General features: G+C 60.8%; 2 protein-coding genes across 2 annotated transcripts in view; one reads left to right on the forward strand and one right to left on the reverse strand.

The window, feature by feature from the left end:
• Window positions 1-2,574, reverse strand: part of RNF25 (ring finger protein 25) — a 31,515-nt gene extending 28,941 nt beyond the window's left edge. Inside the window, exon 1 of the mRNA XM_082262443.1 lies at window positions 2,525-2,574. Within this exon, the coding sequence (XP_082118569.1) occupies window positions 2,525-2,550 (26 nt within the window). The 5' untranslated portion in view covers window positions 2,551-2,574. The remainder of the gene's footprint in view (window positions 1-2,524) is intronic.
• Window positions 2,575-2,664: 90 nt separating this feature from the next.
• STK36 (serine/threonine kinase 36) overlaps window positions 2,665-24,605 on the forward strand; it is a 98,533-nt gene continuing 76,592 nt past the window's right edge. Inside the window, 6 exon segments of the mRNA XM_082259940.1 lie at window positions 2,665-2,728; window positions 18,149-18,233; window positions 23,095-23,209; window positions 23,212-23,234; window positions 23,586-23,663; window positions 23,884-24,014. Coding sequence (XP_082116066.1) covers window positions 2,712-2,728; window positions 18,149-18,233; window positions 23,095-23,209; window positions 23,212-23,234; window positions 23,586-23,663; window positions 23,884-24,014 — 449 coding nt within the window. The 5' untranslated portion in view covers window positions 2,665-2,711.

The raw sequence follows: 24,605 nt of genomic DNA on the forward strand, positions 1-24,605 counted from the left end.
CCTCCACCACCCCAACTCCTCTGTCCTACCTCCTCCGCCTCCTCTGTCCCACCTCCACCACCTCTGTCCTACCTCCTCCGCCTCTTCTGTCCCACCTCCTCCGCCCCACTTCCTCTGTCCCACCTCCTCCAGCCACCTCCTCTGTCCAACCTCCTCCGCCTCCTCTGTCCCACCTCCACCACCCAACCTCCTCCACCTCCTCTGTCCCACCTCCACCACCTCTGTCCAACCTCCTCCGCATCCTCTACCTCCACCACCCCAACTCCTCTGTCCTACCTCCTCCGCCTCCTCTGTCCTACCTCCTCCGCCTCCTCTGTCCCACCTCCTCCGCCTCCTCTGTCCCACCTCCACCACCTCTGTCCTACCTCCTCCGCCTCCTCTGTCCCACTTCCACCACCCCACCTCCTCTGTCCCACCTCCTCAAGCCACCTCCTCTGTCCAACCTCCTCCGCCTCCTCTGTCCAACCTCCTCCGCCTCCTCTGTCCAAACTCCTCCGCCTCCTCTGTCCAAACTCCTCCGCCTCCTCTGTTCAACCTCCTCCGCCTCCTCTGTCCAACCTCCTCCGCCTCCTCTGTCCAACCTCCTTCAGCCAATCAAATCCCCCCTCCAGGCCATACTTACCAATCAGCCTGCAGCCCGGTACCGTTCCAGGGCCTCCCGGACAGCGAACATCGCTGAGAAACCGCTTCTACCCTGAACGGAACAGTGCCGGGGGAGGGAAAGGAAATTTCCGGCTTCTCTCCAAGGCCCAAATCTTCCTGGAGAACCTCCGGGGGCGGAACCATAGAGAGAGAGAAGAGGGATCGTCTCCGTCCACTCATCTCTATCATAGAGAATCCCTGACAACTCTTCCCTGCCCCCGCCTGACAACTTTCCCCATCAGCCCTACTACCTGTTCCATCACCTGACCCTCCCCTCTAGATTGTAAGCTCAGAGGATCAGAGCCCTCCCCCCCATGGTGTACAGCGCTCTGCCTACTGGTGGCGCCATATAAATCCTGTATAATAACAATCCAGTCCTGGGGGGAGGGGTCCTTCCAGTATATATATATACATATACACAGTCACTGACAGTATATACAGAGGGGGAGGGGCGTATACAGAGTATATATATATACAGTCACTGACAGTATATACAGAGGGGGAGGGGCGTATACAGAGTATATATACACAGTCACTGACAGTATATACAGAGGGGGGAGGGGCGTATACAGAGTATATATATATACAGTCACTGACAGTATATACAGAGGGGGAGGGGCGTATACAGAGTATATATACACAGTCACTGACAGTATATACAGAGGGGGAGGGGCGTATACAGAGTATATATATATACAGTCACTGACAGTATATACAGAGGGGGAGGGGCGTATACAGAGTATATATACACAGTCACTGACAGTATATACAGAGGGGGGAGGGGCGTATACAGAGTATATATACACAGTCACTGACAGTATATACAGAGGGGGAGGGGCGTATACAGAGTATATATACACAGTCACTGACAGTATATACAGAGGGGGAGGGGCGTATACAGAGTATATATACACAGTCACTGACAGTATATACAGAGGGGGAGGGGCATATACAGAGTATATATATACACAGTCACTGACAGTATATACAGAGGGGGGAGGGGCGTATACAGAGTATATATACACAGTCACTGACAGTATATACAGAGGGGGAGGGGCGTATACAGAGTATATATACAGTCACTGACAGTATATACAGAGGGGGAGGGGCATATACAGAGTATATATACACAGTCACTGACAGTATATACAGAGGGGGAGGGGCGTATACAGAGTATATATACACAGTCACTGACAGTATATACAGAGGGGGAGGGGCGTATACAGAGTATATATACACAGTCACTGAGAGTATATACAGAGGGGGAGGGGCGTATACAGAGTATATATACAGTCACTGACAGTATATACAGAGGGGGAGGGGCGTATACAGAGTATATATATATACAGTCACTGACAGTATATACAGAGGGGGGAGGGGCGTATACAGAGTATATATATATACAGTCACTGACAGTATATACAGAGGGGGAGGGGCGTATACAGAGTATATATACACAGTCACTGACAGTATATACAGAGGGGGAGGGGCGTATACAGAGTATATATACACAGTCACTGACAGTATATACAGAGGGGGAGGGGCATATACAGAGTATATATACACAGTCACTGACAGTATATACAGAGGGGGAGGGGCGTATACAGAGTATATATATATATATACAGTCACTGACAGTATATACAGAGGGGGAGGGGCATATACAGAGTATATATACACAGTCACTGACAGTATATACAGAGGGGGAGGGGCGTATACAGAGTATATATATATATATACAGTCACTGACAGTATATACAGAGGGGGAGGGGCATATACAGAGTATATATACACAGTCACTGACAGTATATACAGAGTATATATATATATACAGACTGTGTAGAATAGAGATCTCCCCTTCCAGTGTTTTTCCTTCTCTCACCCTTCTTCCTGATCCTCCTCCGCCATCACCGCTCACCGGAAATGACGTCATCCGTCACCCCGCCTCCTCACAGCTGCTCAGACATTGTCACAGGCGGTTAGAGGAAATGACGTCACCACTGCGCGCCACCGTCACCCGGGTAACCAGAGAAACCGGAAGTGATCCCAGTGCGAAGCGGAGAAGTTGTATGTCCGCCACCGCCGAGTAAGTGACGTGACCCCCCCATCCCCCCCTCACTGGAGCACATCCTTCTCTCCCATACCGGAGCCCCTCCATCCCCCCCAATACCAGAGCCCCACCCCCCCAATACCAGAGCCCCTCCATCCCCCCACATACCAGAGCCCCACCCCCCCAATACCGGAGCCCCTCCATCCCCCCCAATACCAGAGCCCCTCCATCCCCCCCCATACCAGAGCCCCTCCATCCCCCCCCATACCAGAGCCCCTCCATCCCCCCCACATACCAGAGCCCCACCCCCCCAATACCGGAGCCCCTCCATCCCCCCCAATACCGGAGCCCCTCCATCCCCCCCACATACCAGAGCCCCACCCCCCCAATACCGGAGCCCCTCCATCCCCCCCAATACCAGAGCCCCTCCATCCCCCCCCCATACCAGAGCCCCTCCATCCCCCCCCCCATACCAGAGCCCCTCCATCCCCCCCATACCAGAGCCCCTCCATCCCCCACACCGGAGCCCCTCCATCCCCCCCACATACCAGAGCCCCACCCCCCCAATACCGGAGCCCCTCCATCCCCCCCACATACCAGAGCCCCACCCCCCCAATACCGGAGCCCCTCCATCCCCCCCAATACCGGAGCCCCTCCATCCCCCCCACATACCAGAGCCCCACCCCCCCAATACCGGAGCCCCTCCATCCCCCCCAATACCGGAGCCCCTCCATCCCCCCCACATACCAGAGCCCCACCCCCCCAATACCGGAGCCCCTCCATTCCCCCCCAATACCGGAGCCCCTCCATTCCCCCCCAATACCGGAGCCCCTCCATCCCCCCCACATACCAGAGCCCCACCCCCCCCAATACCGGAGCCCCTCCATCCCCCCCAATACCAGAGCCCCTCCATCCCCCCCCCATACCAGAGCCCCTCCATCCCCCCCCCCATACCAGAGCCCCTCCATCCCCCCCATACCAGAGCCCCTCCATCCCCCACACCGGAGCCCCTCCATCCCCCCCACATACCAGAGCCCCACCCCCCCAATACCAGAGCCCCTCCATCCCCCCCATACCAGAGCCCCTCCATCCCCCACACCGGAGCCCCTCCATTCCCCCCCACATACCAGAGCCCCACCCCCCCCAATACCGGAGCCCCTCCATCCCCCCCAATACCAGAGCTCCTCCATCCCCCCCAATACCAGAGCCCCTCCATCCCCCCCACATACCAGAGCCCCTCCATCCCCCCCATACCAGAGCCCCTCCATCCCCCCCATACCAGAGCCCCTCCATCCCCCCCATACCAGAGCCCCTCCATCCCCCCCATACCAGAGCCCCTCCATCCCCCACACCGGAGCCCCTCCATTCCCCCCCACATACCAGAGCCCCACCCCCCCAATACCGGAGCCCCTCCATCCCCCCCAATACCAGAGCCCCTCCATCCCCCCCACATACCAGAGCCCCACCCCCCCAATACCGGAGCCCCTCCATTCCCCCCCAATACCGGAGCCCCTCCATTCCCCCCCAATACCGGAGCCCCTCCATCCCCCCCACATACCAGAGCCCCACCCCCCCCAATACCGGAGCCCCTCCATCCCCCCCAATACCAGAGCCCCTCCATCCCCCCCCCCATACCAGAGCCCCTCCATCCCCCCCCCCCATACCAGAGCCCCTCCATCCCCCCCATACCAGAGCCCCTCCATCCCCCACACCGGAGCCCCTCCATCCCCCCCACATACCAGAGCCCCACCCCCCCAATACCGGAGCCCCTCCATCCCCCCCAATACCAGAGCCCCTCCATCCCCCCCACATACCAGAGCCCCACCCCCCCAATACCGGAGCCCCTCCATCCCCCCCAATACCGGAGCCCCTCCATCCCCCCCACATACCAGAGCCCCACCCCCCCAATACCGGAGCCCCTCCATCCCCCCCAATACCGGAGCCCCTCCATCCCCCCCACATACCAGAGCCCCACCCCCCCAATACCGGAGCCCCTCCATTCCCCCCCAATACCGGAGCCCCTCCATTCCCCCCCAATACCGGAGCCCCTCCATCCCCCCCACATACCAGAGCCCCACCCCCCCCAATACCGGAGCCCCTCCATCCCCCCCAATACCAGAGCCCCTCCATCCCCCCCCCATACCAGAGCCCCTCCATCCCCCCCCCCATACCAGAGCCCCTCCATCCCCCCCATACCAGAGCCCCTCCATCCCCCACACCGGAGCCCCTCCATCCCCCCCACATACCAGAGCCCCACCCCCCCAATACCAGAGCCCCTCCATCCCCCCCATACCAGAGCCCCTCCATCCCCCACACCGGAGCCCCTCCATTCCCCCCCACATACCAGAGCCCCACCCCCCCCAATACCGGAGCCCCTCCATCCCCCCCAATACCAGAGCTCCTCCATCCCCCCCAATACCAGAGCCCCTCCATCCCCCCCACATACCAGAGCCCCTCCATCCCCCCCATACCAGAGCCCCTCCATCCCCCCCATACCAGAGCCCCTCCATCCCCCCCATACCAGAGCCCCTCCATCCCCCCCATACCAGAGCCCCTCCATCCCCCACACCGGAGCCCCTCCATTCCCCCCCACATACCAGAGCCCCACCCCCCCAATACCGGAGCCCCTCCATCCCCCCCAATACCAGAGCCCCTCCATCCCCCCCACATACCAGAGCCCCACCCCCCCAATACCGGAGCCCCTCCATTCCCCCCCAATACCGGAGCCCCTCCATTCCCCCCCAATACCGGAGCCCCTCCATCCCCCCCACATACCAGAGCCCCACCCCCCCCAATACCGGAGCCCCTCCATCCCCCCCAATACCAGAGCCCCTCCATCCCCCCCCCCATACCAGAGCCCCTCCATCCCCCCCCCCCATACCAGAGCCCCTCCATCCCCCCCATACCAGAGCCCCTCCATCCCCCACACCGGAGCCCCTCCATCCCCCCCACATACCAGAGCCCCACCCCCCCAATACCGGAGCCCCTCCATCCCCCCCAATACCAGAGCCCCTCCATCCCCCCCACATACCAGAGCCCCACCCCCCCAATACCGGAGCCCCTCCATCCCCCCCATACCAGAGCCCCTCCATCCCCCACACCGGAGCCCCTCCATTCCCCCCCACATACCAGAGCCCCACCCCCCCAATACCGGAGCCCCTCCATCCCCCCCAATACCAGAGCTCCTCCATCCCCCCCAATACCAGAGCCCCTCCATCCCCCCCACATACCAGAGCCCCTCCATCCCCCCCATACCAGAGCCCCTCCATCCCCCCCATACCAGAGCCCCTCCATCCCCCCCACACCGGAGCCCCTCCATCCCCCCCACATACCAGAGCCCCACCCCCCCAATACCGGAGCCCCTCCATCCCCCCCAATACCGGAGCCCCTCCATCCCCCCCACATACCAGAGCCCCACCCCCCCAATACCGGAGCCCCTCCATCCCCCCCCAATACCGGAGCCCCTCCATCCCCCCCACATACCAGAGCCCCACCCCCCCAATACCAGAGCCCCTCCATCCCCCACACCGGAGCCCCTCCATCCCCCCCACATACCAGAGCCCCACCCCCCCAATACCGGAGCCCCTCCATCCCCCCCATACCAGAGCCCCTCCATCCCCCCCACATACCAGAGCCCCACCCCCCCAATACCGGAGCCCCTCCATCCCCCCCCAATACCGGAGCCCCTCCATCCCCCCCACATACCAGAGCCCCTCCATCCCCCCCATACCAGAGCCCCTCCATCCCCCCATCATACCAGAGCCCCACCCCCCCAATACCGGAGCCCCTCCATCCCCCCCAATACCGGAGCCCCTCCATCCCCCCCCAATACCGGAGCCCCTCCATCCCCCCCACATACCAGAGCCCCTCCATCCCCCCCATACCAGAGCCCCTCCATCCCCCCCACATACCAGAGCCCCACCCCCCCAATACCAGAGCCCCTCCATCCCCCACACCGGAGCCCCTCCATCCCCCCCACATACCAGAGCCCCACCCCCCCAATACCGGAGCCCCTCCATCCCCCCCATACCAGAGCCCCTCCATCCCCCCCACATACCAGAGCCCCACCCCCCCAATACCGGAGCCCCTCCATCCCCCCCCAATACCGGAGCCCCTCCATCCCCCCCACATACCAGAGCCCCTCCATCCCCCCCATACCAGAGCCCCTCCATCCCCCCATCATACCAGAGCCCCACCCCCCCAATACCGGAGCCCCTCCATCCCCCCCAATACCAGAGCCCCTCCATCCGCCCCACATACCAGAGCCCCTCCATCCCCCCCATACCAGAGCCCCTCCATCCCCCCCATACCAGAGCCCCACCCCCCCAATACCGGAGCCCCTCCATCCCCCCCCAATACCGGAGCCCCTCCATCCCCCCCACATACCAGAGCCCCTCCATCCCCCCCATACCAGAGCCCCTCCATCCCCCCCACATACCAGAGCCCCACCCCCCCAATACCGGAGCCCCTCCATCCCCCCCCAATACCGGAGCCCCTCCATCCCCCCCCACATACCAGAGCCCCACCCCCCCAATACCAGAGCCCCTCCATCCCCCACACCGGAGCCCCTCCATCCCCCCCACATACCATAGCCCCATCCCCCCAATACCGGAGCCCCTCCATCCCCCCCACATACCAGAGCCCCACCCCCCCAATACCGGAGCCCCTCCATCCCCCCCAATACCGGAGCCCCTCCATCCCCCCCATACCAGAGCCCCTCCATCCCCCACACCGGAGCCCCTCCATCCCCCCCACATACCAGAGCCCCTCCATCCCCCCCAATACCGGAGCCCCTCCATCCCCCCCACATACCAGAGCCCCACCCCCCCAATACCAGAGCCCCTCCATCCCCCCCACATACCAGAGCCCCACCCCCCCAATACCGGAGCCCCTCCATCCCCCCCAATACCGGAGCCCCTCCATCCCCCCCACATACCAGAGCCCCACCCCCCCAATACCGGAGCCCCTCCATCCCCCCCAATACCGGAGCCCCTCCATCCCCCCCACATACCAGAGCCCCACCCCCCCAATACCGGAGCCCCTCCATCCCCCCCAATACCAGAGCCCCTCCATCCCCCCCACATACCAGAGCCCCACCCCCCCAATACCGGAGCCCCTCCATCCCCCCCAATACCAGAGCCCCTCCATCCCCCCCACATACCAGAGCCCCTCCATCCCCCCCCATACCAGAGCCCCTCCATCCCCCCCACATACCAGAGCCCCACCCCCCCAATACCGGAGCCCCTCCATCCCCCCCACATACCAGAGCCCCACCCCCCCAATACCGGAGCCCCTCCATCCCCCCCAATACCAGAGCCCCTCCATCCCCCCCACATACCAGAGCCCCACCCCCCCAATACCAGAGCCCCTCCATCCCCCACACCGGAGCCCCTCCATCCCCCCCACATACCAGAGCCCCACCCCCCCAATACCGGAGCCCCTCCATCCCCCCCAATACCGGAGCCCCTCCATCCCCCCCACATACCAGAGCCCCACCCCCCCAATACCGGAGCCCCTCCATCCCCCCCCAATACCGGAGCCCCTCCATCCCCCCCACATACCAGAGCCCCACCCCCCCAATACCGGAGCCCCTCCATCCCCCCCAATACCAGAGCCCCTCCATCCCCCCCACATACCAGAGCCCCACCCCCCCAATACCGGAGCCCCTCCATCCCCCCCAATACCAGAGCCCCTCCATCCCCCCCCCCATACCAGAGCCCCTCCACCCCCCCCATACCAGAGCCCCTCCATCCCCCCCCACATACCAGAGCCCCACCCCCCCAATACCGGAGCCCCTCCATCCCCCCCACATACCAGAGCCCCACCCCCCCAATACCGGAGCCCCTCCATCCCCCCCCAATACCGGAGCCCCTCCATCCCCCCCACATACCAGTGCCCCACCCCCCCAATACCAGAGCCCCTCCATCCCCCACACCGGAGCCCTTCCATCCCCCCCACATACCAGAGCCCCACCCCCCCAATACCGGAGCCCCTCAGTCCCCCCCAATACCGGAGCCCCTCCATCCCCCCCACATACCAGAGCCCCACCCCCCCAATACCGGAGCCCCTCCATCCCCCCCAATACCGGAGCCCGTCCATCCCCCCCACATACCAGAGCCCCACCCCCCCAATACCGGAGCCCCTCCATCCCCCCCAATACCAGAGCCCCTCCATCCCCCCCACATACCAGAGCCCCACCCCCCCCAATACCGGAGCCCCTCCATCCCCCCCAATACCAGAGCCCCTCCATCCCCCCCACATACCGGAGCCCCTCCATCCCCCCCATACCAGAGCCCCTCCATCCCCCCCACATACCAGAGCCCCACCCCCCCAATACCGGAGCCCCTCCATCCCCCCCCAATACCGGAGCCCCTCCATCCCCCCCACATACCAGAGCCCCTCCATCCCCCCCATACCAGAGCCCCTCCATCCCCCCCACATACCAGAGCCCCACCCCCCCAATACCGGAGCCCCTCCATCCCCCCCCAATACCGGAGCCCCTCCATCCCCCCCACATACCAGAGCCCCTCCATCCCCCACATACCAGAGCCCCTCCATCCCCCCCATACCAGAGCCCCACCCCCCCAATACCGGAGCCCCTCCATCCCCCCCACATACCAGAGCCCCTCCATCCCCCCCATACCAGAGCCCCTCCATCCCCCCCACATACCAGAGCCCCACCCCCCCAATACCGGAGCCCCTCCATCCCCCCCCAATACCGGATCCCCTCCATCCCCCCCACATACCAGAGCCCCACCCCCCCAATACCAGAGCCCCTCCATCCCCCACACCGGAGCCCCTCCATCCCCCCCACATACCAGAGCCCCACCCCCCCAATACCGGAGCCCCTCCATCCCCTCCATCCCCCCCACATACCGGAGCCCCTCCATCCCCCCCAATACCGGAGCCCCTCCATCCCCCCCATACCAGAGCCCCTCCATCCCCCACACCGGAGCCCCTCCATCCCCCCCACATACCAGAGCCCCTCCATCCCCCCCACATACCAGAGCCCCTCCATCCCCCCCCAATACCGGAGCCCCTCCATCCCCCCCACATACCAGAGCCCCACCCCCCCAATACCAGAGCCCCTCCATCCCCCACACCGGAGCCCCTCCATCCCCCCCACATACCAGAGCCCCACCCCCCCAATACCGGAGCCCCTCCATCCCCCCCACATACCAGAGCCCCACCCCCCCAATACCGGAGCCCCTCCACCCCCCCCAATACCAGAGCCCCTCCATCCCCCCCAATACCAGAGCCCCTCCATCCCCCCCACATACCAGAGCCCCACCCCCCCAATACCGGAGCCCCTCCATCCCCCCCAATACCAGAGCCCCTCCATCCCCCCCACATACCAGAGCCCCTCCATCCCCCCCCATACCAGAGCCCCTCCATCCCCCCCACATACCAGAGCCCCACCCCCCCAATACCGGAGCCCCTCCATCCCCCCCACATACCAGAGCCCCACCCCCCCAATACCGGAGCCCCTCCATCCCCCCCCAATACCGGAGCCCCTCCATCCCCCCCACATACCAGAGCCCCACCCCCCCAATACCAGAGCCCCTCCATCCCCCACACCGGAGCCCCTCCATCCCCCCCACATACCAGAGCCCCACCCCCCCAATACCGGAGCCCCTCCATCCCCCCCAATACCGGAGCCCCTCCATCCCCCCCACATACCAGAGCCCCACCCCCCCAATACCGGAGCCCGTCCATCCCCCCCACATACCAGAGCCCCACCCCCCCAATACCGGAGCCCCTCCATCCCCCCCAATACCAGAGCCCCTCCATCCCCCCACATACCAGAGCCCCACCCCCCCAATACCGGAGCCCCTCCATTCCCCCCCAATACCGGAGCCCCTCCATCCCCCCCACATACCAGAGCCCCACCCCCCCCAATACCGGAGCCCCTCCATCCCCCCCAATACCAGAGCCCCTCCATCCCCCCCACATACCAGAGCCCCTCCATCCCCCCCATACCAGAGCCCCTCCATCCCCCCCATACCAGAGCCCCTCCATCCCCCACACCGGAGCCCCTCCATCCCCCCCACATACCAGAGCCCCACCCCCCCAATACCAGAGCCCCTCCATCCCCCCCATACCAGAGCCCCTCCATCCCCCACACCGGAGCCCCTCCATCCCCCCCACATACCAGAGCCCCACCCCCCCAATACCGGAGCCCCTCCATCCCCCCCAATACCAGAGCCCCTCCATCCCCCCCAATACCAGAGCCCCTCCATCCCCCCCATACCAGAGCCCCTCCATCCCCCCCACACCGGAGCCCCTCCATCCCCCCCACATACCAGAGCCCCACCCCCCCAATACCGGAGCCCCTCCATCCCCCCCACATACCAGAGCCCCACCCCCCCAATACCAGAGCCCCTCCATCCCCCACACCGGAGCCCCTCCATCCCCCCCACATACCAGAGCCCCACCCCCCCAATACCGGAGCCCCTCCATCCCCCCCAATACCGGAGCCCCTCCATCCCCCCCACATACCAGAGCCCCACCCCCCCAATACCGGAGCCCCTCCATCCCCCCCCAATACCGGAGCCCCTCCATCCCCCCCACATACCAGAGCCCCACCCCCCCAATACCGGAGCCCCTCCATCCCCCCCAATACCAGAGCCCCTCCATCCCCCCCACATACCAGAGCCCCACCCCCCCAATACCGGAGCCCCTCCATCCCTCCCCAATACCGGAGCCCCTCCATCCCCCCCCAATACCGGAGCCCCTCCATCCCCCCCAATACCGGAGCCCCTCCATCCCCCCCACATACCAGAGCCCCACCCCCCCAATACCGGAGCCCCTCCATCCCCCCCAATACCAGAGCCCCTCCATCCCCCCCACATACCAGAGCCCCTCCATCCCCCACACCGGAGCCCCTCCATCCCCCCCACATACCGGAGCCCCTCCATCCCCCCCATACCGGAGCCCCACCCCCCCAATACCGGAGCCCCTCCATCCCCCCCATACCGGAGCCCCTCCATCCCCCCCATACCTGAGCCCTTCCATCCCCCCCCCAATACCGGAGCCCCTCCATCCCCCCCACATACCGTAGCCCCTCCATCCCCCCCAATACCGGAGCCCCTCCATCCCCCCCACATACCAGAGCCCCACCCCCCCAATACCGGAGCCCCTCCATCCCCCCCCAATACCGGAGCCCCTCCATCCCCCCCACATACCAGAGCCCCACCCCCCCAATACCGGAGCCCCTCCATCCCCCCCACACCGGAGCCCCTCCATCCCCCCCACATACCAGAGCCCCACCCCCCCAATACCGGAGCCCCTCCATCCCCCCCATACCGGAGCCCCTCCATCCCCCCCACATACCGGAGCCCCTCCACCCCCCCCAATACCGGAGCCCCTCCACCCCTCCCATACCGGAGCCCCTCCATCCCCCCCTTACCGGAGCCCTTCCATCCCCCCCACATACCAGAGCCCCACCCCCCCAATACCGGAGCCCCTCCATCCCCCCCATACCGGAGCCCTTCCATCCCCCCCCCCAATACCGGAGCCCCTCCATCCCCCCCATACCGGAGCCCCTCCATCCCCCCCATACCGGAGCCCCTCCATCCCCCCCACATACCAGAGCCCCACCCCCCCAATACCGGAGCCCCTCCATCCCCCCCATACCGGAGCCCCTCCATCCCCCCCCCATACCGGAGCCCCTCCATCCCCCCCCAATACCGGAGCCCCACCCCCACATACCAGAGCCCCACCCCCCCAATACCGGAGCCCCTCCATCCCCCCCATACCGGAGCCCTTCCATCCCCCCCCCCCCAATACCGGAGCCCCTCCATCCCCCCCATACCGGAGCCCCTCCATCCCCCCCACATACCAGAGCCCCACCCCCCCAATACCGGAGCCCCTCCATCCCCCCCATACCGGAGCCCCTCCACCCCCCCCCCCCATACCGGAGCCCCTCCATCCCCCCCCAATACCGGAGCCCCTCCATCCCCCCCCAATACCGGAGCCCCACCCCCACATACCAGAGCCCCACCCCCCCAATACCGGAGCCCCTCCATCCCCCCCCAATACCGGAGCCCTTCCATCCCCCCCACATACCAGAGCCCCACCCCCCCAATACCGGAGCCCCTCCATCCCCCCCACATACCAGAGCCCCACCCCCCCAATACCGGAGCCCCTCCATCCCCCCCCAATACCGGAGCCCCTCCATCCCCCCCATACCGGAGCCCCTCCATCCCCCACATACCGGAGCCCCACCCCCCCAATACCGGAGCTCCTCCATCCCCCCCATACCAGAGCCCCTCCATCCCCCCCACATACCAGAGCCCCACCCCCCAATACCGGAGCCCCTCCATATCCCCCATACCGGAGCCCCTCCATCCCCCCCCACATACCAGAGCCCCACCCCCCCAATACCGGAGCCCCTCCATCCCCCCCACATACCAGAGCCCCACCCCCCCAATACCGGAGCCCCTCCATCCCCCCCATACCGGAGCCCCTCCATCCCCCCCAATACCGGAGCCCCTCCACCCCCCCACATACCAGAGCCCCTCCATCCCCTCCATCCCCCCACACCGGAGCCCCTCCATCCCCCCCACATACCGGAGCCCCACCCCCCCAATACCGGAGCCCCTCCATCCCCCCCATACCGGAGCCCCTCCACCCCCCCCAATACCGGAGCCCCTCCATCCCCCCACACCGGAGCCCCTCCATCCCCCCCATACCGGAGCCCCTCCATCCCCCCCACATACCAGAGCCCCACCCCCCCCAATACCGGAGCCCCTCCATCCCCCTCACATACCAGAGCCCCACCCCCCCAATACCGGAGCCCCTCCATCCCCCCCATACCGGAGCCCCTCCATCCCCCCCACATACCAGAGCCCCACCCCCCCAATACCGGAGCCCCTCCATCCCCCCCATACCGGAGCCCTTCCATCCCCCCCACATACCAGAGCCCCACCCCCCCAATACCGGAGCCCCTCCATCCCCCCCATACCGGAGCCCCTCCATCCCCCCCACATACCAGAGCCCCACCCCCCCAATACCGGAGCCCCTCCATCCCCCTCCAATACCGGAGCCCCTCCATCCCCCCCCATACCGGAGCCCTTCCATCCCCCCCACATACCAGAGCCCCACCCCCCCAATACCGGAGCCCCTCCATCCCCCCCATACCGGAGCCCCTCCATCCCCCCCACATACCGGAGCCCCACCCCCCCAATACCGGAGCCCCTCCATCCCCCCCAATACCGGAGCCCCTCCATCCCCCCCCAATACCGGAGCCCCTCCATCCCCCACATACCGGAGCCCCTCCATCCCCCACATACCGGAGCCCCACCCCCCCAATACCGGAGCTCCTCCATCCCCCCCATACCAGAGCCCCTCCATCCCCCCCACATACCAGAGCCCCACCCCCCCAATACCGGAGCCCCTCCATATCCCCCAATCCGGAGCCCCTCCATCCCCCCCACATACCAGAGCCCCACCCCCCCAATACCGGAGCCCCTCCACCCCCCCCAATACCGGAGCCTCTCCATCCCCCCACATACCAGAGCCCCACCCCCCCAATACCGGAGCCCCTCCATCCCCCCCAATACCGGAGCCCCTCCATCCCCCCCAATACCGGAGCCCCTCCATCCCCCCACACCGGAGCCCCTCCATCCCCCCCACATACCAGAGCCCCACCCCCCCAATACCGGAGCCCCTCCATCCCCCCCACATACCGGAGCCCCACCCCCCAATACCGGAGCCCCTCCATCCCCCCATACCGGAGCCCCTCCATCCCCCCCATACCAGAGCCCCTCCATCCCCCCCATACCGGAGCCCCTCCATCCCCCCCACATACCGGAGCTCCTCTGCCCCCCCACATACCGTAGCCCCTCCATCCCCCCCATACCGGAGCCCTTCCATCCCCCCCACATACCAGAGCCCCACCCCCCCAATACCGGAGCCCCTCCATCCCCCCCACATACCAGAGCCCCACCCCCCCAATACCGGAGCCCCTCCATCCCCCCCCATACCTGAGCCCCTCCATCCCCCCCAATACCGGAGCCCCTCCATCCCCCCCCACCGGAGCCCCTCCATCCCCCCCACATACCAGAGCCCCTCCGTCCCCCCCATACCAGAGCCCCTCCGTCCCCCCCATACCAGAGCCCCTCCGCCCCCCCATACCAGAGCCCCTCCGCCCCCCCCATACCGGAGCCCCTCCGCCCCCCCCCCATACCGGAGCCCCTCCGTCCCCCCATACCGGAGCCCCTCCGTCCCCCCATACCGGAGCCCCTCCACCCCCCCCCATACCGGAGCCCCTCCATCCCCCCCCATACCGGAGCCCTTCCATCCCCCCCACATACCAGAGCCCCACCCCCCCAATACCGGAGCCCCTCCATCCCCCCCATACCGGAGCCCCTCCATCCCCCCCACATACCGGAGCCCCACCCCCCCAATACCGGAGCCCCTCCATCCCCCCCCCAATACCAGAGCCCCTCCATCCCCCCCATACCGGAGCCCCTCCATCCCCCACATACCGGAACCCCACCCCCCCAATACCGGAGCTCCTCCATCCCCCCCATACCAGAGCCCCTCCATCCCCCCCACATACCAGAGCCCCACCCCCCCAATACCGGAGCCCCTCCATCCCCCCCACATACCAGAGCCCCACCCCCCCAATACCGGAGCCCCTCCATCCCCCCCAATACCGGAGCCCCTCTATCCCCCCACATACCAGAGCCCCACCCCCCCCATACCGGAGCCCCTCCATCCCCCCCATACCGGAGCCCCTCCATCCCCCCCAATACCGGAGCCCCTCCATCCCCCCACACCGGAGCCCCTCCATCCCCCCCACATACCAGAGCCCCTCCATCCCCCCAATACCGGAGCCCCTCCATCCCCCCCACATACCGGAGCCCCTCCATCCCCCCCACATACCGGAGCCCCTCCATCCCCCCAATACCGGAGCCCCTCCATCCCCCCACTCCGGAGCCCCTCCATCCCCCCCCAATACCGGAGCCCCTCCATCCCCCCCATACCGGAGCCCCTCCATCCCCCCCACATACCAGAGCCCCACCCCCCCAATACCGGAGCCCCACCCCCCAATACCGGAGCCCCTCCATCCCCCCATACCGGAGCCCCTCCACCCCCCCCATACCGGAGCCCCTCCATCCCCCCCATACCAGAGCCCCTCCGCCCCCCCATACCGGAGCCCCTCCATCCCCCCATACCAGAGCACCTCCGCCCCTCCCCCATACCGGAGCCCCTCCATCCCCCCCACATACCGGAGCCCCACCCCCCCAATACCGGAGCCCCTCCATCCCCCCCCAATACCAGAGCCCCTCCATCCCCCCCCAATACCAGAGCCCCTCCATCCCCCCACTCCGGAGCCCCTCCATCCCCCCCACATACCGGAGCCCCACCCCCCAATACCGGAGCCCCTCCATCCCCCCCATACCGGAGCCCCTCCATCCCCCCCACATACCAGAGCCCCACCCCCCCAATACCGGAGCCCCTCCATCCCCCCCACATACCGGAGCCCCACCCCCCAATACCGGAGCCCCTCCATCCCCCCATACCGGAGCCCCTCCACCCCCCCCCCATACCGGAGCCCCTCCATCCCCCCCATACCAGAGCCCCTCCGCCCCCCATACCGGAGCCCCTCCATCCCCCCATACCAGAGCACCTCCGCCCCTCCCCCATACCGGAGCCCCTCCGTCCCCCCCATACCAGAGCCCCTCCCCCCCCCATACCAGAGCCCCGCCGCCCCCCCATACCAGAGCCCCTCCGCCCCCCCCATACCAGAGCCCCGCCGTCCCCCCCATACCAGAGCCCCTCCATCCCCCCCATACCGGAGCCCCTCCGTCCCCCCCATACCAGAGCCCCTCTGTCCCCCCCATACCAGAGCCCCTCCGTCCCCCCCACACCAGAGCCCCTCCACCCCGCCCCCATATCAAAACCCCTTCCGAATTCCTCTTCCATGGCGGCTTATATCTGTACCTCTCCTCTTTTGCTATCCGGACCTTGGATCCCAGTGGAGGTTTGGGTGTCCCAGACTGCAGGAAGCATCCCACCGCTGCCACCAATGTAACGGAACCTCAGACCCACACTGTGCTTGTGGTCTTCCGTCAGTATACGGCTTCCATCAGTCATTGAACATAGATATCAAATTTTACAGCCGCCCCCATACAAAGCTAGCCGACAACTTAGCTTGTACTGGAACCTTCTCCTTTATTGAACTGTCACACAGAATTTATATACAGCATGGATCTCCCTCTCCTGATCAGATTACCACACACAGGTCAGGGGGTGCCTGATTACATTATCATATGCACATGAAATTGTATACAGAAATAGAATTAACCTGAACTAATTATCTAGCCATCTGGATATAAACAATATGTGAGTTCATTAACATTTAACAATGGGACAGACAGGCTTAACAGAATCCACATCACACCTCAATACACAGACAATAGAGAGAGCCTGTCTCTGACATTGAAGTACAATACACATTATCATAAGTGTAAACACAGAACCCATTTGAAGCAATCCAAACCATATTCTCAGTGTCCATTAAGTATCTGTCTTTTACTCCCAATGACGGCGAGTACCGTCACAAAGGCGCTGTGTACTGAGGGGCCCTCTTCAGACTGCAGCAGGGCCCATAGCTTCTATATAAGGAGAATACAACCATTGGGGGCGCTGTGTACTGAGGGGCCCTCTTCAGACTGCAGCAGGGCCCATAGCTTCTATATAAGGAGAATACAACCATTGGGGGCGCTGTGTACTGAGGGGCCCTCTTCAGACTGCAGCAGGGCCCATAGCTTCTATATAAGTACAATACAACCATTGGGGGCGCTGTGTACTGAGGGGCCCTCTTCAGACTGCAGCAGGGCCCATAGCTTCTATATAAGTACAATACAATCATTGGAGGGCACTGTGTACTGACCTCTTCAGACTGCACCAGGGGCCCATAGCTTCTATATATGGTGAATACAATCATGGGGGCGCTGTGTACTGACCTCTTCAGACTGCACCAGGGGCCCATAGCTTCTATATATGGTGAATACAATCATGGGGGCGCTGTGTACTGAGGGGCACTTTTCAGATTGCACCAGGGGCCCATAGCTTCTATATAGGGACATTACAACCATCGAAGGGCGCAGTGTACATAGGGGCCCTCTTCAGACTGCCCAGGGGCCCATAGCTTCTAAATAAGATGACTACATCCATTAGAGGGTGCTGTGTACATAGGGGCCCCCTTCAGTCTGCACCAGGGCCCCATAGCTTCTACATAAGGACATTACAAGCAATGGAAGGCACTGTGTACTGAGGGGCCCTCTTCAGACTGCACCAGGGGCCCATAGCTTCTATATAAGGATAATACAACCATTAGAGTGCGCTGTGTACGGAGGGGCCCTCTTCAGACTGCGTCGGGGCCCCATAGCTTGTACGTTTCCTGGGTACAGATTGCTTAGCGTTGTGTTTGCTCTCTTCTAGGATGGAGAAATATCACGTCTTGGATCTGATTGGAGAAGGATCATTCGGGAGAGTTTATAAGGGGAGGAGACGGCATAGCGGAGAGGTGACCCCATGTCATGTGACATGGACTTTCATTGTATTGCTCATATAAAGACTCTATTTTGTTCTGTAACCTTCAACTAGAAATTTCTACAACACATTCTATTCGTATATCTTATCAGAGGTGTCACATCTCTATCCTCCAATATAATGTACAGGGTACTACCTATACATCTCCCCCCCCCCCCCCCCCAATACTTTAAGACTGTTATACTGTACCTGGTCTGGGGGGAGGGGCACACAGGTATCTATACATCTTACCCTTCTTCCCCATACAGGGACGTACCCAGGATCGGATCCCCTCTTATACTTATGCTGCGGGGAGACTTCTGTTTCCTCCCTGATGGTTCATGTTTACCATTACTCTGGCGTTTTTCCATTAGATAATCTCCAGCCTGGATTTCCAATTTTGCAGGGACATTTAAATTGCCCAAAGCTCCAGGATGTTGATTGGGAGACGAGATTCCTCAGACACCCAAGTCTCCTGCACTGACAAGGTGTCCAGGACTCCTCCCTCAGCCCCACATCCTTCCTTTGGTTCTTCAGTGAGACTTTCCTGAGTCACCAAGCCAGGTACAACCCGGTCTCTGGTGGCGGGTGAGTTGGTCTGCATTATAAACATCTGAAGTGTAACTGAGCAAATGGAACTGCCTCAAAGAATGACACCACTGCCCCCATAACTCTCTTGCAGAAACAAAGAGTTGGGCGTCTCCTGGACTGGAGAGTCCAAGGCTCTGAATAAGGACTTTGACCTCCTGGGAGTGGAGATGTTGACGCTTCTCCTCCTGGGAGTGGAGACGTTGAAGCTTCTCCTCCTGGGAGTGGAGACGTTGACGCTTCTCCTCCTGGGAGTGGAGACGTTGAAGCTTCTCCTCCTGGGAGTGGAGACGTTGAAGCTTCTCCTCCTGGGAGTGGAGACGTTGAAGCTTCTCCTCCTGGGAGTGGAGACGTTGAAGCTTCTCCTCCTGGGAGTGGAGACGTTGAAGCTTCTCCTCCTGGGAGTGGAGACGTTGAAGCTTCTCCCCTTGGGAGTGGAGACGTTGAAGTTTCTCCCCTTGGGAGTGGAGACGTTGAAGCTTCTCCTCCTGGGAGTGAAGACGTTGAAGCTTCTCCTCCTGGGAGTGGAGACGTTGAAGCTTCTCCTCCTGGGAGTGGAGACGTTGAAGCTTCTCCTCCTGGGAGTGGAGACGTTGAAGTTTCTCCCCTTGGGAGTGGAGACGTTGAAGTTTCTCCCCTTGGGAGTGGAGACGTTGCAGCTTCTCCTCCTGGGAGTGAAGACGTTGCAGCTTCTCCTCCTGGTAGTGGAGATTTTTGTTGTGGAAATGTTATTAGAATGAATGTAGACATTTTTCAGGAAGTGTTTTAGTTAAATTCCCATTATGTCTCCCGGTGTCAGATTTCCGGTAGTCGCTATGTACAGTGAATATTGCTTTAACTGTCATTGAGGAAAGGCCTGTATTTGTGGAAACCTTCCATGGAGACTGCATACCACTCACCTGATCTCCCGAACGGCGGGCGCTCTGAGTGGCTACCGCTGGAGCGAGCGCCGGTCCGGATCTATGGCAGTGCGATGCAAACTCCGCCACGCAAATGTAAATCAGCCGGCCGGGGCCCCGGTATTCACTGCGGAGATATGTTTGTGAGGTGGAATTATTGGTTTGATAAATATCTGCCCTTTAGCTGGAATAAAGTCTGGTAGCTTTCTATTATGCTCGATCCGCATGATTGAAATACTGCTGCTATTTCCTTTGCAGAAATCGTCCCATTTACTGGAACAATAGTATAATCACTATCAATATAGTTCATAAAAAACATATTTATATAGGATTCACTCTAACAGATTATGACGGGAGTGCATGCTTATGTATTAGTGGGGCAACTTCCATGAGATGCACGCTAGTTCCATTGTATGGTGTTTGGCGGGCATTTTACTACACATGGGTCCCTTTGTTAGCAATAGTGCATGGTCACTCATGCACCCAATGGCAGGAAACTCATGCACACGGCTCCATTCGTGCATGAACATACACTCCCCTTTCTATTGAACGTTTGAATGTATACATGTGTGTGATTGGTTGTCCCCTCCCACTGTAAACCATTGTTTCCTGACTAAATTACCAAGAGCCCTGTGTTGGAGCAGGACTTTTACTCTTTGCCATCGAGCGTGCTGGGATTTCTTTATACGAAAGAGCTGTATATTGTACTTTCAGTATAAGGAGTTAATTGCGCTTGGCGCGTATTAATATCCACAAGTGCGCTTTTAAGCACAGCAAAGTTCTCTGCGCTCCGCTGTTTTATTAGAAGCAAATTTCTATGGGCCAAGCACAATAATTTCCACGGCACTTTGAAGTTTCTCCCCCTGGGAGTGGAGACATTGAAGACAACATCTTTTTTCAATGGTATCCTGGGCAGCTCCGAAAGGAAGATGTCCCTTGAAGGGCATGAGGAACAAGGGCTTCTTATGTGCAGGTTTTGAAGACCAAAACGTCAGCCAAAGAGGCCTTATTCACTGACAGGAGGCCCACCTGGGAGAAGAGACTGGAGACCTCCAGTAACCCATTCACAGGCTACAGAGGTGAGCTCCAGATGTTTGATGGTCCCATCCTCAGGCTACGGACACAAGCTCCAGATGTTTGATGGTCCCATCCTCAGGCTACGGACACAAGCTCCAGATGTTTGATGGTCCCATCCTCAGGCTACGGACACAAGCTCCAAATGTTTGGTCCCATCCTCAGGCTACGGACACAAGCTCCAGATGTTTGGTCCCATCCTCAGGCTACGGACACAAGCTCCAGATATTTGATGGTCCCATCCTCAGGCTATGGACACAAGCTCCAGATGTTTGATGGTCCCATCCTCAGGCTACGGACACAAGCTCCAGATGTTTGATGGTCCCATCCTCAGGCTATGGACACAAGCTCCAGATGTTTGATGGTCCCATCCTCAGGCTATGGACACAAGCTCCAGATGTTTGATGGTCCCATCCTCAGGCTATGGACACAAGCTCCAGATGTTTGATGGTCCCATCCTCAGGCTACGGACACAAGCTCCAGATGTTTGGTCCCATCCTCAGGCTACGGACACAAGCTCCAGATGTTTGGTCCCATCCTCAGGCTACGGACACAAGCTCCAGATGTTTGGTCCCATCCTCAGGCTACGGACACAAGCTCCAGATATTTGATGGTCCCATCCTCAGGCTATGGACACAAGCTCCAGATGTTTGGTCCCATCCTCAGGCTACGGACACAAGCTCCAGATGTTTGGTCCCATCCTCAGGCTATGGACACAAGCTCCAGATGTTTGATGGTCCCATCCTCAGGCTATGGACACAAGCTCCAGATGTTTGATGGTCCCATCCTCAGGCTATGGACACAAGCTCCAGATGTTTGATGGTCCCATCCTCAGGCTACGGACACAAGCTCCAGATGTTTGGTCCCATCCTCAGGCTACGGACACAAGCTCCAGATGTTTGGTCCCATCCTCAGGCTACGGACACAAGCTCCAGATGTTTGGTCCCATCCTCAGGCTACGGACACAAGCTCCAGATATTGATGGTCCCATCCTCAGGCTATGGACACAAGCTCCAGATGTTTGGTCCCATCCTCAGGCTACGGAACAAGCTCCAGATGTTTGATGGTCCCATCCTCAGGCTATGGACACAAGCTCCAGATGTTTGATGGTCCCATCCTCAGGCTATGGACACAAGCTCCAGATGTTTGATGGTCCCATCCTCAGGCTATGGACACAAGCTCCAGATATTTGATGGTCCCATCCTCAGGCTATGGACACAAGCTCCAGATGTTTGATGGTCCCATCCTCAGGCTATGGACACAAGCTCCAGATGTTTGATGGTCCCATCCTCAGGCTATGGACACAAGCTCCAGATGTTTGGTCCCATCCTCAGGCTACGGACACAAGCTCCAGATGTTTGGTCCCATCCTCAGGCTACGGACACAAGCACCAGATGTTTGATGGTCCCATCCTCAGGCTACGGACACAAGCTCCAGATGTTTGATGGTCCCATCCTCAGGCTATGGACACAAGCTCCAGATGTTTGATGGTCCCATCCTCAGGCTACGGACACAAGCTCCAGATGTTTGATGGTCCCATCCTCAGGCTATGGACACAAGCACCAGATGTTCTATGAGACAATCTACCGGCTATGGGCAGAGCACCAGATGTTCCATGAGCTCATTCACTGGCTACAGGCGTGATCGCCTGATGTTTGGGTGCACGGCTAGGCCTTCGGTACCCATGAACCCGGCTAGTAAGAGTAGAATCAGGTGGCCAAAAGTGAGCAGGTCACTGTAGGTGTCAGCAGGGGCAAAGTGAAGAAAGTTCCACATGTTATTTGCAATCAGGAACAATAGTGGGAGGGGCTTCCTCAACAATGCATGGTGGGAAAAAAAGAGGGCCATGCATGCGTAACACTTCACCCAGCAGATACAACTTTCCAAAAACAAGCTGAGGGAGGGCCAATCCTGGATAGCGGAATACAGAGGCCGGCCCACGCAGAAACATACAGGAATCTCGATTTTAAAAAAAAAAGAACTTGGAGAAAAAAATTAGGAAAAAAACTTAAACCTCTCTGAAGCACAGCATGCTGGGAGTAGGAGGGCCCACAATTTTGTGTCCAATCTCCTGTAGGTGGCAGTATAACCCAACAGCCTCTGAATTCCTGCGCCCTCGGTAATCAGGAAAGGTTGATGTGAAAGAAGTCTCTGCACATAGAGATTAAGTCAGACATGTCCTCCTCTCCCTCTCTCCTCCTCCTCCTCCTCCTCCTCTTCCTCCTCCCTCCTCCCCCCTCCTCCTCCTCCTCCTCCTCCCCTCCTGTATGACGCTGTGGTCTTATTGCTCCTCAGGTTGTGGCCCTGAAGTTTATTCCTAAAGTGGGCAGATCAGAGAAAGAGCTCCGAGGCCTAAAGAGAGAGATCCAGATTATGAGAGATTTATGTCACCCCAACATTGTGCGCATGCTGACAGCTGTGAGACAGAGCGAGAGGTAAGAGACATCCCAACACTGTGCGCATGCTGGACAGCTGTGAGACAGAGCGGGAGGTAAGAGACATCCCAACACTGTGCGCATGCTGGACAGCTGTGAGACAGAGCAAGAGGTAAGAGACATCCCAACACTGTGCGCATGCTGGACAGCTGTGAGACAGAGCGAGAGGTAAGAGACATCCCAACACTGTGCGCATGCTGGACAGGTGTGAGACAGAGCAAGAGGTAAGAGACATCCCAACACTGCGCATGCTGGACAGCTGTGAGACAGAGCGAGAGATAAGAGACATCCCAACACTGTGCGCATGCTGGACAGCTGTGATGGGTGACATCTGTCCTGTTTTCTGGTCAGGTGGTGGTTGTGACGGAGTACGCGGAGGGAGAATTGTTTCAGATCCTGGAAGATGATGGTAATCTGTCGGAGGATCTGGTAAGAGACGCTCTTATTGATCTGTGTGTGAGTGATCCATTGGCTGAGCTCTCCTGGGTGACGGCTGTGTCTGTGTGTCTTCCATTGGCTGAGCTCTCCTGGGTGACGGCTGTGTCTGTGTGTCTTCCATTGGCTGAGCTCTCCTGGGTGACGGCTATGTCTGTGAGTCTTCCATTGGCTGAGGGATCCATTGGCTGAGCTCTCCCGGGTGTCTCTGTAGGTTCGGGATGTCTCGGCACAGCTGGTGTCCGCTCTCTATTACCTCCATTCTCATCGCATTCTCCACCGAGACATGAAACCTCAGAACATTCTCCTGGGGAAGGACGGGACCGTCAAACTCTGCGACTTCGGGTGAGTGAGAGTGTCCTGCTGTGATCCATGGACAGAGACTCTCAGAGGGGAGATATATATATATATACTGTATATATGTGTGTGTGTTATAATGTAACCATATCCAAAAAATGGTTTACCCATTGCCTACCGGGACTGTCACCCCCTCCTGCCCAGGACAATACTCCACTTTCAGCGCTCTCACACTTTGACTGACAATTGCGCGGTCATGCTACACTGTACCCAGGTGACATATGACATTTTGTCACACAAATAGAGCTTTCTTTTGGTGGTATTTAATCACTGCTGGGGGGGGAGGGGGTTACATTTTAACATTTTATTGCAAAAAAAAACACAATACTTAACCCATTTTTTTGGAAAATATAAAAGCTGAAGTTACATCAAGTATATAGATACCCAACGCATCCTGCTTTAAAATTGCGCGCCCCCCCCCCCCCCGCAGTGTCATCAAACAAGGTAAATTGTAGTATCCATGGGCGATGCTATAAAAGCCTTCACAGGTCATCACTTTATATTTACAGAGGAGTCGGCTGCTAGAATTACCGCCCATTATCCCATGTTCACCGTGATACTTCATGAAGGGTTACCATA

Source organism: Pelophylax lessonae, assembly GCF_965119305.1.
Source record: "Pelophylax lessonae genome assembly, chromosome: 6".
Classification (NCBI taxonomy): domain Eukaryota; kingdom Metazoa; phylum Chordata; class Amphibia; order Anura; family Ranidae; genus Pelophylax; species Pelophylax lessonae.